General features: G+C 46.3%; 1 protein-coding gene across 1 annotated transcript in view; it reads left to right on the forward strand.

Moving 5' to 3' along the window:
- The window catches only part of LOC111969939 (leucine-rich repeats and immunoglobulin-like domains protein 1), a 50081-nt gene that overhangs the window by 12853 nt on the left and 21143 nt on the right, over positions 1–16085 (forward strand). Inside the window, exons 2-7 of the mRNA XM_023996340.2 lie at positions 3217–3288; positions 4289–4363; positions 13478–13615; positions 13762–13905; positions 15111–15254; positions 15541–15684. Of these exons, the coding sequence (XP_023852108.1) occupies positions 3217–3288; positions 4289–4363; positions 13478–13615; positions 13762–13905; positions 15111–15254; positions 15541–15684 (717 nt within the window). The remainder of the gene's footprint in view (positions 1–3216; positions 3289–4288; positions 4364–13477; positions 13616–13761; positions 13906–15110; positions 15255–15540; positions 15685–16085) is intronic.

Here is a 16085-nt window from a genome sequence, read left to right on the forward strand (position 1 = left end):
GTGCACCGCCCTATGGGACTCACAATCACGGCCGGATGTGATACAGCCTGCATTCGATCCAGGGACTGTAGTGACACCGCTTGCACTGAGATGCAGTGCCTTAGACCGCTGCACCACTCGGGAGCCCCACTGTAATTCTTAGACAAGTCCGTTTTAAAACGTCAGGGCCTGGCCATCCTCCACTCCCACCTTCACCTCAGTTGATCCTGGTTGTACAAGTCGTTAAATGCTTTAGGTGGATAGGAGCTGGGTCTGGTTTAACGCAGGGGTCGTTGGCTGACTTGTGGCGATGAGGGTGAGAACCTCGGAGAGTCCTAAGGCCAGGACTTGGCTACACTAGACTAGAGCAGGCCAAGTCTTTCAGTATTTTGTTGAAAGCTAGGCATGAATTACCTTGCTAAGTACATTGGGCTGTGGTCTTGATCATGCTGACTAATGTTAAACAAGCCTGCTCATTTAGATAAACAGTGCCATGCAGTGGAATGCGCCATTCCTGAGTTTCAGCAGAATAATATATTTATAGCGTTCGCCACACTCAGATTTATCCTACCTTTCAGAATGTGTTTTTGGACTGTTAAATTGACCACGTAGATAATTGAGGATATATATATATATTTTTTAAATGTCTAAAAGAAAATCAGCCCTTACACACGCTTACTTTTTAATCTCTAGATCTGTTTGCTGCGTTGCTTTAGGACTTTTTTCTGCCCCCTAGCCTTCCACTCTGTTTTGCTGCTATGGCATGGCAGGCTCTGGAGAGCATTAGCTCCTGTCATTGGGGCGTAACCCCACCCCCTCTACTCGTGACTGTAGAGGAGAAGGAAACGGTGGCGTTATCACCGGCTGCTCATACAGTAGGTGTTAAAACACAGTGAAAGTTATCTGATCAGATAACAAGAAAATGAAGCACAATAAAGAGACCACAATTCTGAAGTTGCGTAAACACTCCCTTCCCCTTGGCCTATCGGTATACTGAGAATACACACAGACACACACACAGTTTGTTTGTTATTGTGGCCCTCCGGCACCAGTACGGCAGGTTTTGTTCTCAAATGTGACCTTTCTTCACTCTACTCTAAATGGACAACAGCAAACAATGACATGTTTTACATTTCTGTAGTATCCTATACCCCCATAGCACAAGCATTTTCTTACACCTGAAACCTGTTTTAGGGGGCATGACAGCAGCCTTCCTCTCTGAGTTGTTGTTTTATTGGTTGTTTTTCAATGAGGAGCACTCCAGTTAGGCATAAGCTTCATTATCCTCCGTTTGTACCAACCGGGGCCTTGTTAAAGGCTGGCGCTGATTTTCTGTGGAAGAATACTGCGGTCGGTGTTACTCGCTGCCCTGCGGCGGTGTTCTCAGCTGTATTCGTAGCCCCGGCCGGCCCAGCCTGGCGGAGAAAACCCAGGGATTTTTCACTTTGCTTCAGTATAATGAGGTAATTGCCTCCTGTAGCAGGGACAGCAATTTTGCAATCTGGCATAATGGTGGCAGGAGGGCCCAGCCAATGATCAGCCCACCGCCCTGTCAGAGCTCTGCCTGCGGGGCACAAGCTACCATTTATCTCCTCACACACACCTACTGTAGAGAGAGAAACTTATCTCCACAGACACTGGGAGAGGGAGCTAGAGAGCAGGATATGTGTTGGAATAGAGAGAGAGGTAAAAGGGGAGGCAGATGTGCAACATGTGGGACCTGTGACTATTTGAAGAATGCCTTTTTTATTATCATTCCAATTTTCTCGCAAGTCTGATGGGTTCGTTTAACCTTGTACTCTGTGGCAACCTGTAGTGAAAGTGTGTTGGAAAGAGCAGTTCTCCCAGACCCTGTTTAGAGCAAAGCGGCCTGCTGAGGCTGTGCAGGCTGCCTGCCACAAGAGGAAGCAGCAGGAATGTGGTGCGTCAGGTGAATCTGTCCCCAGACTCTGGGAACAAGCAGCCATCTCTCCACAGGCTTGTGAAACATTCCTAGCCCATCTCTCATGTCTGGAGGCAACCTGGGCTGTGGGCTCCTTTTGTCTCAGAGCAGACCTCACTAAAACACTGCTTTCCCTAGTAGACTGCAGCCCCCACTGTCTGCTGACAAGAAGTAGGAGATTAAACGTGTGTGTATATGTGTGTGTGTACGCCCATTTGTTTGTGAGAGACATTTTGTTTATGAGTGTATTTGGCTCACAGGATTTTCTACAGTTTGATGAACTCTGTCTGGTTATTAGTAATCTCTCGTGGACAGATCTATGTAAACATAACTGATAGGCTACCATAGAATCTGTCACCATCCTTTGCGAGGGTGAAGACTTCGCAAACCAGAAATCTCCATTTCTAACACGCTTATCACCAGAACCCTAATCAAGCATCTGACCAAATTACACACAATTTTATTTCTGGGTTAACTGAGAATAGGCTACTAGTAACACTATCTCTGAACAAATGACTATTTCATGTTAATCACAGTGCCAGTGAGGTGGTGGTTATTTAATGCATGGTTACTCTAAACTGAAAATGGACTTGTACACAGATTGATGGCTGTGGGCTACATTGTGTAAACCAGGGATGGGCAACTGAAGGGGGTGGGGGCCACAAAAAAAGGTCTGCATACCCGCATGTGCAAAGTTAATTGTGTGCAATTCTACACATTTTGCCAAAGGTTATAGAGATAATGTTGCCGTTTTAAAGCAGGTTTGCTGCAATTGTACACATTTTGCCATAGGGTGGAAAGAAATGTTTGCCGTTTTAAATATATCTGAGTGAGACTGACTAACAAAATCAATGGGGCCCCCCCGGCCGGTAATTCGACAGCTGCCCGCTAGACTAATTCACCAATGTAAAATATGTTAGCTGACATGGTCTAATTGAGTGACTATCAGACACTTAGATAACAAACTGCTGATGCACAACCACATCTTGAAATTGCACCTTGTATTCTATTTGAACTTGCAACAGTGAGTTGAGACCCCGACTGAGTTTCAAATATTATTATTTCGATTATTTTATTTAGTATTTAGTATTTATTTATCTGAGAGCCGCCAGTTGTGTGTCCCTGGTGTAAACCAAGCCAGACACAATATTGATTGGGAACCCCTGAAACAGAACTAAAATGGGAATACAGGGTTGTCACAATGTTATAGGGAGGTGGCACAGTTGAAAGAACACATGAAATGGAGGTTCTGGTGGTGAGTGTGTCAAGACTAATCAGCTTGTTTTGTTCCTCAGAAATCTTGGCCACAACAAGTTGACAGCCATTGATGTCGAAGTCTTCTCAAACCTCCCAAACCTACGAGAGCTGTAAGTACCTCAGACCTCTCTGTCTCTCTCTCTGTCACTGTCTGTGTGTGTGCGTTCATCTTCTCTCAACCAGGAGTTCCCCTTGGCTGTGTGTGTGGGGACTGGGCTCAGCCTTTTCAATGGCTGTCATTCAGAACAGAATAGGATCGATTGGCAAGCAGACAACTAATCTATGAATGCATTGGGGCGGCAGGTAGCCTAGTGGTTAGAGCGTTGGGCCAGTAACCGAAAGGTTTCTGGATCGAATTTCCGAGCTGACAAGGTAAAAATCTGTTGTTCTGCCCCTGAACTAGGCAGTTAACCCACTGTTCCCCGGTAGGCCGTCATTGTAAATAAGAATTTGTTCTTACCTGACTTGCCTAGTTAGCGATAGGCCTAGCAGGCTTCCCAATGCTAGCGTTAGAGGGGGCATCAATGATGTTCTTACTGGACAGTACCCTGAACAAACACCGCAGTAGATCGGCATCTCACACAATCACTTACACTCACCATAATAGTCAGGCCCCTTACTGATATGGTACATTTATTCTCAGTCACATACACTATACATTATCTTATCCTTGGATGTATCGTCTTGAAATTAGTCCAATTGAGGATATTAAGCTTTCTCCATCACCTGACACCACGCAGGCCGAAACTTGGCTTGTGAATATCTGATACGCTCAAGAGGGTCTATCTCAACCCAGGCAGGGAGGGCACAGACACTGACACCTGTCAGAGCCCAAGCGCACACACTAGCCTGACACCGCTTCATCCATCCATGTTTTTACGCGCAAGCAATTCTGTTGTACATGAATGATTCAGATGCACTCTGGCACCATGTTGATCCACTTCCTTATTAGACTACGACACTGTGAGGAAACCTCATGTCTGCAAGTTCACTTCCAAATACAACTTGGTCAGTCAATTCACAGCAGTGTTATCTCAATACAGTGTTCTGTTACTTTCTCCTTTCCATCCATTCTGTCCTCTAACATCACTGCTTCTATGTTTCCCTCAGGCGCCTGGACCATAATGAGCTGACGTCCATCCCTGATCTAGGACCGGCTGTGTCTAAGATCGCTTCCCTCTACCTGTGAGTACACATTTAATTTACCACCATGGGGATGTCAAGCTGGCATCACACTGTCCCTCACCGAATTGTCAATGTTTGTTTGAGTGCCAGTTTAGTTATGACCAAGAATACTAGTGAGACACTCTTTCTAGTTGAATTGCTATGCTATGACGGTAGTATGATGTAACGTTGACCGTGCGGAGCACTAAGAAAGTGCTCCAGAGTTCTATCCTGGTTGAAGTTGTAAAACTGCCTGGAGGGACTGCCTATGCTGGCATCTCACAGGAGATTTACTGCCCTATTTGGAAAGAGCTGCTGTGTGTCACAGCTGTGAGCCTAGTGGCCCCCTCGACAGACAGACACACAATTGTGACGCTGTCCCGCTTGCTTGGCCTACAGAGTAAGTAAGTACTTGTTGTTTTCCCGACAGTTCACCTCTCATGGTGGCTAAGGAACATTCAATCATCTCACTCAACCTCAAACAGGAGAGAAAGCTCATAGGTTCTGTCTTAACCGTTACCATTATAGACAATTTGCAGCCTGCTTGTCTGTTGGTATAACATCCACTTCAATGCGCTCACTCGTGGTTGTAACAGTCCAGCAGGTTCCTGTAAAACTGACCATCACTATGCATCACTTTCAGTGTTTGTAATAGTCATCCCTGCCTCTCCCTGTGTATCATCCGTCAGCCCTTCAAAATAGGCTGTGTAGTGTTCTCACTGTAACTGTCTCCAAGCACTTTGTCAGATTTGTGACAAAATTCTAATTCGGCGATATGTGAAACTTCCTGTCAAACATTAGGATACAGTTAAAGTCTGAAGTTAACATACACTTAGGTTGGAGTCATTAAAACTCGTCTTTCAACCACTCCACAAATTTCTTGTTAACAAACTATAGTTTTGGCAAGTCGGTTAGGACATCTACTTTGTGCATGACACAAGTAATTTTTCCAACAATTGTTTACAGACAGATTATTTCACCTATAATTCACTGTATCACAATTCCAATGGGTCAGAAGATTACATACACTAAATAAAAAAAATAAAAAAAAATAAAAAAAGTTGACTGTGCTTTTAAACAGCTTGGAACATTTCAGAAAATGATGTCATGGCTGTAGAAGCTTCTGATAGGCTAATTGACATCATTTGAGTCAATTGGAGGTGTACCTGTGGATGTATTTCAAGGCCTACCTTCAAACTCAGTGCCTCTTTGCTTGACATCATGGGAAAATCAAAAGAAATCAGCCAAGACCTCAGAAAAGAATTTGTATACCTCCACAAGTCTGGTTCATCCTTGGGAGCAATTTCCAAACGCCTGAAGGTACCACATTCATCTGTACATGGGACCACGCAGCCTCATACCGCTCAGGAAGGAGATGCGTTCTGTCTCCTAGAGATGAACGTATTTTGGTGCGAAAAGTGCAACTCAATCCCAGAACAACAGCAAAGGACCTTGTGAAGATGCTGGAGGAAACAGGTACAAAGGTATCTATATCCACAGTAAAGCGAGTCCTATATCAACATAACCTGAAAGGCCGCTCAGCAAGGAAGAAGCCACTGCTCCAAAACCGCCATTAAAAAGCCAGACTACGGTTTGCAACTGCACATGGGGACAAAGATTGTACTTTTTGGAGAAATGTCCTCTGGTCTGATGAAACAAAAATAGAACTGTTTGGCCATAATGACCATTGTTATGTTTGAAGGAAAAAGAGGGATGCTTGCAAGCAGAAGAACACCATCCCAACCGTGAAGCACGGGGTGGCAGCATCATGTTGTGGAGGTGCTTTGCTGCAGGAGGGACTGGGGCACTTCACAAAATAGATGGCAACATGAGGGACAATTATGTGGATATATTGAAGCAACATTTCAAGACATCAGTCAGGAAGGTAAAGCTTGCTCGCAAATGGGTCATCCAAATGGACAATGACCCCAAACATACTTCCAAAGTTGTGGCAAAATGGCTTAAGGACAGCAAAGTCAAGGTATTGGAGTGGCCATCACAAAGCCCGACCTCAATCCTATAGACAATTTGTGGGCAGAACTGAAAAAGCGTGTGCGAGCAAGGAAGCCTACAAACCTGACTCAGTTACACCAGCTCTGTCAGGAGGGATGGGCCAAAAAACACCCAACTTATTGTGGGAAGCTTGTGGAAGGCTACCCAAAACGTTTGACCCAAGTTGAACAATTTAAAGGCAATGCCACTGGGAATGTGATGAAAGAAATAAAAGCTGAAATAAATCATTGTCTCTACTATTATTCTGACATTTCACATTCTTAAAATAAAGTTGTGATCCTAACTGACCTAAGACAGGGAATTTTTACTAGGATTGAATGTTAGGAATTGTGAAAAATTGAGTTTAAATGTATTTATGTAAACTTCTGACTTCAAGTGTATGTTGGAGGTTCAGTTTGAAGGAAAAAAATCTGCTTTGTTTTCTGTGAGTTTTCATTGCCTCTTAAAAGTATTGTGCTTGATTCTAGGTCACTGTAAAGCCTCAACAAGGTTTTCAGTTAGGCTATGTGTATGAAGTGACTGCTAGTTCAGGAGACTACGGTTCGTAGCTCTACTCTGCTCGCGACAAGCTTCTTTTTTTGGCCTGATTCTCAGCCTGTTGCTATGGGAAGCTCAGTGCATGATGGGAAGAGGCATATCTTTCCAAAGCTGCAGAGCTGAAAGAAGTAGAACCTGCAGCTGGAGCTGTCACTCACAGGGCTTACTGTAAAAAGGTGACAGGAAGGGTTGGGGGATGGGAAAGGGCTGGCTCAGGATGACATCACTGTTACCGCCACAAGGCGGGCGTTTGGAGGTGGGAAGTACTGGAGCTCAGGTTTTGCCCACAAGTAACCCCACCTCACCAGCTCCCCCCCCCCCACCCCCCCCACCCCACACACACACACCTTCTGGTCTGTTTGTTAGGCTGATCCTGGCTGGATGGAAGTGGGGACTAAATTCCTCTGCCCGTGGTGGAGAGCGACAGGAATGCTGTCAGACAGCAGTGCTGTGTGAGACTGCAGCCGCAGTGCGAGGGGGGGAGAGGAAGGAGAGAGAAAGGGTGCTAGAACAGAGGGTTGTCTGTCACCATACCCTGACCTGCGCTGGCTTCTCTCTGGGCTGAGAGGAGAGGAAGAGCTGATGGCCACAGTGAGACCAGCGTCTGTGTTCCACTCTATTATGTTAGCCCTTCAACCAGCTGGCCTCCTCTCCTCCAACAGGGTTTCTGAAGCAGCGTGTGGTGATTCTCTCTGAGAAGACCAGGCACTTTCTTGTTTTCTCTTTGTCTCGCTACCTCTCTCTCTCTCCCCATATCACTCGTTCTCTCTCCCACACGCCCAACGGTTCTTTTGATCCTCTAACTTGTGGAGTTCATCATGCAGATCAGCCAGTCAGAGCGGCCCTAACCAGCTAATCTGTGTGGCCGCGGGGCTTTGGCTTGGATTAATCACTGCTCTCAGATCAGCCATGGCCCCACCCCGGCCCGGGGCTCCCACACTCCCACAATGCACCTGGCATCCTGCTCTCCCAGAATGCAGCAGGGCTCCCACGCTCCAACAATGCCACAGCAGGCCACCAAACCCCCATAGAATCACATGGGCCAGGGGAGAGTGAGACTTCTCCATTGTCCGGCATCCGCCCTTCCAACTTCAAAGAGAGGTGTCAAAACAACTCCATGAAAATCACATGGTTAATGGGATGAAATGATTTAAAATAACTGTTCTATTGTCTTCATTCCCAACATCAAAACGAGGTAGAATCCACAAAGATCACAGTGGAAATGGGAGAATGGCCAGTAGTGTAAACACTTTTATTATCAGCACCCTCAACATCAAAAGCAGTGTCAAAACCGACCCTAGGAAAATCAAATGGCTAAATGGATGATGAGATTTGGAATAAAGGGATCTGTTGAATGTACCCCAGACATCAAAGAGAGGGGGAAAGCCAACCCCCAAAATTGCATTGGCAATGAGATAATCAGAGTTTTATTAACAAACGTATTGTCTGTATTGTCTGCATCCCCCAGCATCAAACACAGCCCCCATCCCAGTCCCCACCTCTCCTCTTGCCCATCCTCTTGAGTGTCACACAGCTGGATTATTTTGGCTGTGGGAGAATGGGGTTGAGGAAAGTAAGAATGAGGAACTGTACTTGGAGGGAGAAGAGAGGGGAAGGGAGAGCGGGACATTGATGTCAGCATCTGAGAGACAGAGAGATCCAGGCCAGCCTCGCCCTCCTGCTTGAGCCAAGACTGCCTAGTTTTTCCCAGCAAGGGTCAGCAGCTGTTGACCCTTCCTCACCCTCCCTCCTCACCCCTCCCTCCCTGTTCAGTAGAGCCTCAGTTCTCCCCCTGTCAGTCAGTCTCCCTAAGCCCTCCTCTCTGTCTCTGGGCTTCCCAGGGGCTTCGTGTAGGTCAGGGAGGAGAGGGAGGGCCTGAGACTCATCCTAAACCCTTTTCACCACTGTTTATCCAGGTGGGCTCTGGGCTGCTGTGGGACTCCACTCCCCTCATGGCCCAGAGTAAAGGGTCTACAGAGAGTCTTACTTGACCATCTGTGTGTTTTGTGTTTTGCTGCAGTTTGACTGCCGGAACACCTGTCTGGAAACACCAGAGGACAAACGTCCAATTTTTACCAAACACTGTTTGATGCTGGGTCTGGGAGTCGACTCTAAATTGGGTTCCTTGTGTCGTTTTACTCATGGCATGGGCTTTATTTGAAGTCAAATGTCATGTTGATTTCAGTTAGTGAAGAGAGTAGGAATGGAACTGACCCTGATCCTCTTGAGGAGACACGAATTCCAGGCAGGGATCAGCAGTACCTGACGTGTGTGCGTGCTGTTGGGTTCAGGTCACATGGAGGGTTGTGTGTGGTGTGTCAGAGAAGGGGGTCAGTAACACTAGCCGTAGTGTCAGGGATATGCTACCGAGGCTTGGGTGTATACCGTATTTTAGTGTAGAACGGTGTTGATGCATGTACAGGTTGGGGTTTTTACGTTACCTTGTATGACAGTATATCAATGTTTGGTTTGTTAATTGTGTTACGCTACTACACCGTGTGAAATGTCCGTTTTTATAGTTTGTTCTGTTTTGCTACTTACGTCGTCTCTCACTCTCCCTCCCTCCTTCCACATACACCAAGCCCCACCCCGGTCACACATGGAAAGCAGGTTTTACTCTACCACGAGTCACTTGCAGTTCACATGCAGTGACAGTCTGCATGGTCAATGCTGCAGATGCAACAAGATGTTGGTGAAAACTATGCTGCTTTCCACTTTGCTGAATATAATTTGTTTAAAATTTAAATGTAACCTTTATTTAACTAGGCATGTCCGTTAAGAACATATTCTTATTTACAATGAAGGCCAAACCCGGACGACACTGGGCCAATTGTGTCCGCCCTATGGGACTCCCAATCTCGGCTGGATGTGATACAGCCTGGATTTGAACCAGGGACTGTAGGGACTGCACTGAGATACAGTGCCTTAGACCACTGCGCCACTCGGGAGCCCAAAATTACCCTATTAGTGTGTGTATCTTACGGTCTGCAAACAGCTAGTTTCTCTTCTTAGCAAGTTGTGGCAAAAATAAATTGTCAGCCGTTAATGCTAATCACCAGCTAGGTAACTAGCTAAATGTACTTAGTCCGAGCAAAGAGAGGAGCGGAATCAGAGAGGAATAGGCAAAGAGCGCAAATTTTAGCCACATCAAAGCTATATCAAGTAAGAGAAGGCATTTAATGTAACAACTAATTAGGGTCCATTGGAAAACACTGACCAACACTTTGGTTCCTACCCTGTCACAATAACCCCTCCCTGGCTTTTTCATTTGCTGTCAAGTGCCCATTATATTCCAACTTTTGGTTGACGTTTTATTGAACAGTATAAAACAGAATGGACAAAGCTCCATTTCAACCCTAGGGTCATGCACTACTTTTATTATTAAAAAAAGAGAAAATACCATCAAATACAGTCGTACTGCCTAAAATACGTAAAATATTGTGATATGACATTTTGGCCATATCGCCCCTCCTTACTGTGGTATGTGTGTCATTGAGCACAGGCTTTCATCCCTGCTCGGGTAGCACTGGCCTTCACTGGCTCCGCCTGCAATGGCAGGCTGAGGAAGAGTCAACCATTTGGACAACCGAAAAGAAGTCTGTATCAGTTTCCTGTCTGTCCGTGTCCGTGTGGATTTGTCTTTGTTTTGTATCTGTCTGTTCACGTGTTTGTGTGCATAAGTCTATATACATCTGTGTGGGAGTTTTGTCATTGTATACTGTCTGTGTGTATGTCCTTCTGTTAGTGTGTGTGGCGCGGGGGAGGTCTGTATGCACATGTGTGTGTCTTTGTTATTTCCCCCTGTGCCAGTACTGGGCATAGGTACACAGGGGGAAGTGACTGGGATTCCTGTGCAGCTCTGTCCCTGTCCATCTGTCTGTCTGCAGGCTGTAGCTCAGAGGTGGATTTTTCCCATTCCTTCCAGCCAACACCAAAATAAACCACAGATGTGGAGAGAGACTGTGACCGACCATTCCTGCAGAGCAGAGAGCAAGCCAAAATAAAAATTTGCTTTTTAAAAACTCTTTCTCAGGCCTCCTACTGCAGGATTAACTGGACTGTCAGGAGGGACAGAGTTAGACCGTGCTTAAAATGTAAGTCCTTTCGTATAGCCAAGTCTTCCTCTGTTTTATTTGGAAGTAGTCGGTTACATTTAACACCAATAAACAAGCCATGAACATCATAGTCTCAAAAAATACCTTCTCTGATTAAGCTTTGCTTGGATCTATGTTTGTTGTAGCAAGACAATGTGTTGCTCAGGGTTGGGTCGGTGTCTGTTGGTTAGGGTTGGGTTGGTGTCTGTTGGTTAGGGTTGAGTTGGTGTCTGTTGGTTAGGGTTGAGTTGGTGTCTGTTGGTTAGGTTTGGGTTGGTTAGGGTTGGGTTGGTGTCTGTTGGTTAGGGTTGAGTTGGTGTCTGTTGGTTAGGGTTGGGTTGGTGTCTGTTGGTTAGGGTTGGGTTGGTTAGCGGATGGGAGTGTTCTGTTAGCTGTTTAGGGGGTTGGGTTCGTTTTAGGTGGTGATGTTTGGTTAGGGTTGAGTTGGTGTCTGTTGGTTAGGGTTGAGTTGGTGTCTGTTGGTTAGGGTTAGGGTTTGGTGTCTGTTGGTTAGGGTTGGGCTGGTTGGTCTGTTGTTATGTGGGTTGGGTTGGTGTCTGTTGTTAGGGTTGGGTGGTGTCTGTTGGTTAGGGTTGGGTTGGTGTCTGTTGGTTAGGGTTGGGTTGGTGTCTGTTGGTTAGGGTTTGGTTGGTGTCTGTTGGTTAGGGTTGGGTTTGGTTCGGGTGAGGGTTGGTTGAGTTAGGGTTGGGTCGGTGTCTGTTGGTTAGGGTTGAGTCGGTGTCTGTTGGTTAGGGTTGGGTTGGTGTCTGTTGGTTAGGGTTGGGTTGGGTGTCTGGTTGGTTAGGGTTGGGTGTGGTGTCTGGTTGGTCTTTAGGTTGGGTTGGTGTCTGTTGGTTAGGGGGGTGGTGTGTTGGTTAGGGTTGGTGGTGTTCTGTTGGTTAGGGTTGGGTTGGTGATCTGGTTGGTAGGGGTTGGGTGGTGTTCTGTTGGTTAGGGTTGGCGTCGACGGTATGTCTTTGTTGGTTTAGGGTTGGGTCCGGTGTCTGTTTGGTTAGGGTTGGGTCGGTTCTGTCTTTCTGTTGGTTAGGTTGAGTCGGTGTCTGTTGGTTGTTCTGTTAGGTATAGGGTTTGGAGTCGGTGTCTGTTAGTTGGGTCGTGTCTGTTGGTTAGGGTTGGCGTTGGGTCGGTGTCTGTTGGTTAGGGTTGGGTCGGTGTCTGTTGGTTAGGGTTGGGTCGGTGTCTGTTGGTTAGGGTTGGGTCGGTGTCTGTTGGTTACCTTTACTTGAGCCCAAGCATCAGTATCAGTGTATGTTAACCTCTATGGCTCATCAAACTCTCAATAAGAATTTGTTCTTAACTGTATTGCCTAGTTAAATAAAGGTTACATCATTATTAAAGTGGCTAAAACTTTGCTCAACTTGGCTTTATCCAAGTGCTCTGAAAGAATAATTGGCTCATCAATCCAGAATATTCCGTGACTTGGCTGTTGGTGTCAGTCCGCAGGGGCCCTTGGGAGAGTTTGGAGAGGACCAGGGTTTCTTTGTAGACTCTCAAAATACTCGTTTGCCCCTGAAGCAGGGATACTCTGTGTGCTCTGTTCCTGAGTGGGTTTGGAGAAGAGGAGCGTTTGTGTGCTTTACTACTGCTTCTATAACAAACATCTGAAGTTGGTTGATAAGACTAGAAGCTTTGTTGTTCTTCTCCTGGTGTTCCTCTCCTCAGGTTCTGAACACATCTTATCCCCTGAAGATATACCCAACAAAAATATAAACGCAACATGTAAAGTGTTGGTCCCATGTTTCATGAGCTGAAATGAAAGATCCCAGACATGCACAAAAGGCGTATTTATTTCAAATGTTCTGCACAAATGTGTTTACATCCCTGTTAGTGAGCATTTGTCCTTTGCCAATATAATCCATCCACCTGACAGGTGTGGCATATCAATAAGTTGATTAAACAGCATCATTATTACACAAGTGCACTTTGTTCTAGGGACAATAAAAGGCCACTCTAAAATGTGCAGTTTTGTCACACAATGCCACAGATGTCTGCAGTTATGAGGGAACGTGCAATTGGCGTGCTGACTGCAGGAATGTCCAACCGAGCTTTTGCCAGAGAATTGAATGTTAATTTCACTACCATATGCTGTCTCCAACGTTGTTTTAGAGAATTTGGCAGTACGTCCAACTAGCCTCACAACAGCAGACCACGTGTAACCACGCCAGCCCAGGACCTCCACATCCAGCTTTTCCACCTACAGGATCATCTGGGGGGGAGGGGGGGTCTAAGGAGTATTTTGGTTTGTAATAAAACCCTTATGTGGGGGAAAAACATTATGATTGGCTGTGCCTGGCTCCCAAGTGGGCCCCTACCCAGTCATGTAAAATGCATAGATTAAGGCCTAATTTATTTATTTCAATTGACTGATTTCCTTTATATGAACTGTAACTCCGTAAAATCTGTGAAATTGTTGCGTTTATATTTTTGTTCAGTGTAGTTTTCTCCTAACAGTTTGTTGTTTTTCTTCCAGACACCACAATAAGATCCGCACCATCGATGGGAGGCGGATGAGAGACCTAATCTCCGTGGAAACACTGGACCTGAGCAACAATGACATCACAGAAGTCAGAGTTCAAGGTTTCCCCGCAGGTCTCCAGATCAAAGACCTGTAAGATCATCCTCTTAGCTCTCATGTCAAACCTTCTCTCCACGTTTCTCCTGTAGGAAATAAGAAATGCTGTGCCAACGTTATCAGGATAGGTCTAATTCTTGTCCATTTGAGGATCCCTGACAATGTGTTATTTTGTCTTCCAGGTACCTGAGCAACAACAAGATCCAGTTCCTGGAGGCCGGTGCTCTGGACCAGCTCTCCTCGACCCTGCAGGTTCTGAGACTGAGCCGGAACCGCATCTCCCAGGTCCCTGTCAAATGCTTCCAGCTGCCCAAGCTCACCCAACTGTGAGTACTGTGCCATACCACCCCCACAGACACCTCTCAGCTCACTGAAAAACATGTTTGTAAACTCTCCCTATTCGCCTTCTAGCCTATCCTCAACCACCATGAGATAAACAACCAAACTGACCTGGGCAGTTGTTAAAGAGATAGTGTATAGTCCCCACACAGACATTGGAGGGAAAGGAACATTGGAAAGTTGGAAAAATCTATGGAGGCTAACTCGTTTGACACAGTCACATTTGTTGAGGAGAGTGTTACCCTCTCCCCTCCAGTGTAGCAGCATTGGTAACATCAGACTGATACCATGGCTGATTTTTGTCCACTGTCCTGTGCCCATGGTAGGCTAGCTCTCTCCTCTCTCAGAGCCCTGCTCTCTGTCATTGTCTTCCCCTCCCCTGCAGCATGGGGCTAGGGTTGACCCATCCATACCTCAACACTCCCACTCTGGGGAGAAAAGACACATGTAACGGGAGTCTCCTCCATTGTAGACATCGCTCCCTTCTCTCCACAGCCCTCCCAGTTTTACCAGGTGGGTTTTGTTCCAACAGGTGTTCCCGGTGACACTGTATCTGAGAATGCTTGTGGCAACATGGAGGACACACAAAGACGCTGTGTGGATGTTTATTGTTCAACTGTGCTCCTGGGCTGTGATGTTAAAGCTCACACGCCAGGGGCACAGATCCACTGGTACAAAGCTATCGCAGAACTCTTTTGATACAGAAGGCAAAGGGCTTTTTTATCTCGCAGGGTCATTTGTATTTTTCCCTTTGCGTGTCCCAGTGAGATTACTCTAAGTACATTGAGAGGTTAACTGTTTACAGTCCATTCTCAACAGAAGTAGTCCTATTTTAGTTTGAGAAGTGAATGCAGATGCCCTGCCCTACAAGTCGGTGCTATTTGAATGTTTTTTTAAATGACTTAGTTATAGCTCCTATAGTTAACCCTAGCATGGTTAATGAAGGTTTGGGATCATGTGTTGGGGTGCCCAGGTCAGAACGTGACCCTAGTCTGTAAACCCTCACCGCCGCTGTCAGGGGTACACATCGCTGGCCACAGGTGGAATAGATACCACCCGTGGAATGCCACTTATGTTTTTGTGGGGCCGAATGGTGTTAGTTACTTCAGGGTTTTCCATATTTCTCTCTCGTTTCTCTGCTCATCATTGCATCTCTCTCTCTAACTCCTTGCTGTGTTGTCCTGTCCTCCAGTGAGCTGAACAGGAACCGTGTGAGGCAGGTGGAGGGGCTGACCTTCCAGGGCCTGGCCAGTCTGGAGGTCCTCAAGCTGCAGAGGAACAACATCAGCAAGCTCACCGACGGAGCCTTCTGGGGCCTGGCCAAGATGAAAGTGCTGTAAGTAACATACACACATACGGCTCCTAACTCCCTGCCTAGCCTTGAGGACTAATCAGATCAGTTGCACTCAAGAACTTGTAGGACCACTTTCTCCTACTCCACTCATAGAAGTTTCCACTCTTAACAATTGTTTCACAAGCAACTCTATGCTCTATTCTTATGAGCTGAACTATAAGAATGTGATTGGACAACCTGTAATGTCCTTACTCTTGTTTGATACCAAACTACATTACCCCTAATGCCTAGTCTGAACCTGTTTATGTGACCAACTCCTCCCCTGCAGTCACCTGGACTACAACAGCCTGAGCGAAGTGAACAGTGGCTCCCTGTACGGCCTGTCCTCTTTGCTGCAGCTCTTCCTCAGCAACAATTCCATCTCCCACATCAACCCAGATGGCTGGAGGTTCTGCCAAAGGCTACGGGAACTGTGAGTATTCTGAGTGCCACATCAGAAACCTCCAAACCCAGGTTAACCATATCACTAAAAACCTCCCAACACCTAAAACCAAAGCAGCAAAAACCTCCCAACCCTTGTAACTATAGCAACCAGCCCTACCTCACCCCCAGCCACTGAGAAACAAACTACAGTATTCATCCCCTAGCCTTCAGCTCCGGACCACAAGGTCTTACCCACAGCCTCCAACCATCAACCCCCTGTCTCATCTCATTGTTCCCCTACCGTTTACCTTCACCAGAGCTACATGAGTCACTTAGTGTTCAATACCACACGATAAGCCTGTTTATCCCATAATAAGCGGTAGGATTGACAGTACGTAAGCCCTCTCTGTATCCCGTCTCTGTCAGGTTGGTAAAGAGCGCGTAACCCTC

The sequence above is a fragment of the Salvelinus sp. IW2-2015 genome, linkage group LG11, assembly GCF_002910315.2.
Source record: "Salvelinus sp. IW2-2015 linkage group LG11, ASM291031v2, whole genome shotgun sequence".
NCBI lineage: Eukaryota > Metazoa > Chordata > Actinopteri > Salmoniformes > Salmonidae > Salvelinus > Salvelinus sp. IW2-2015.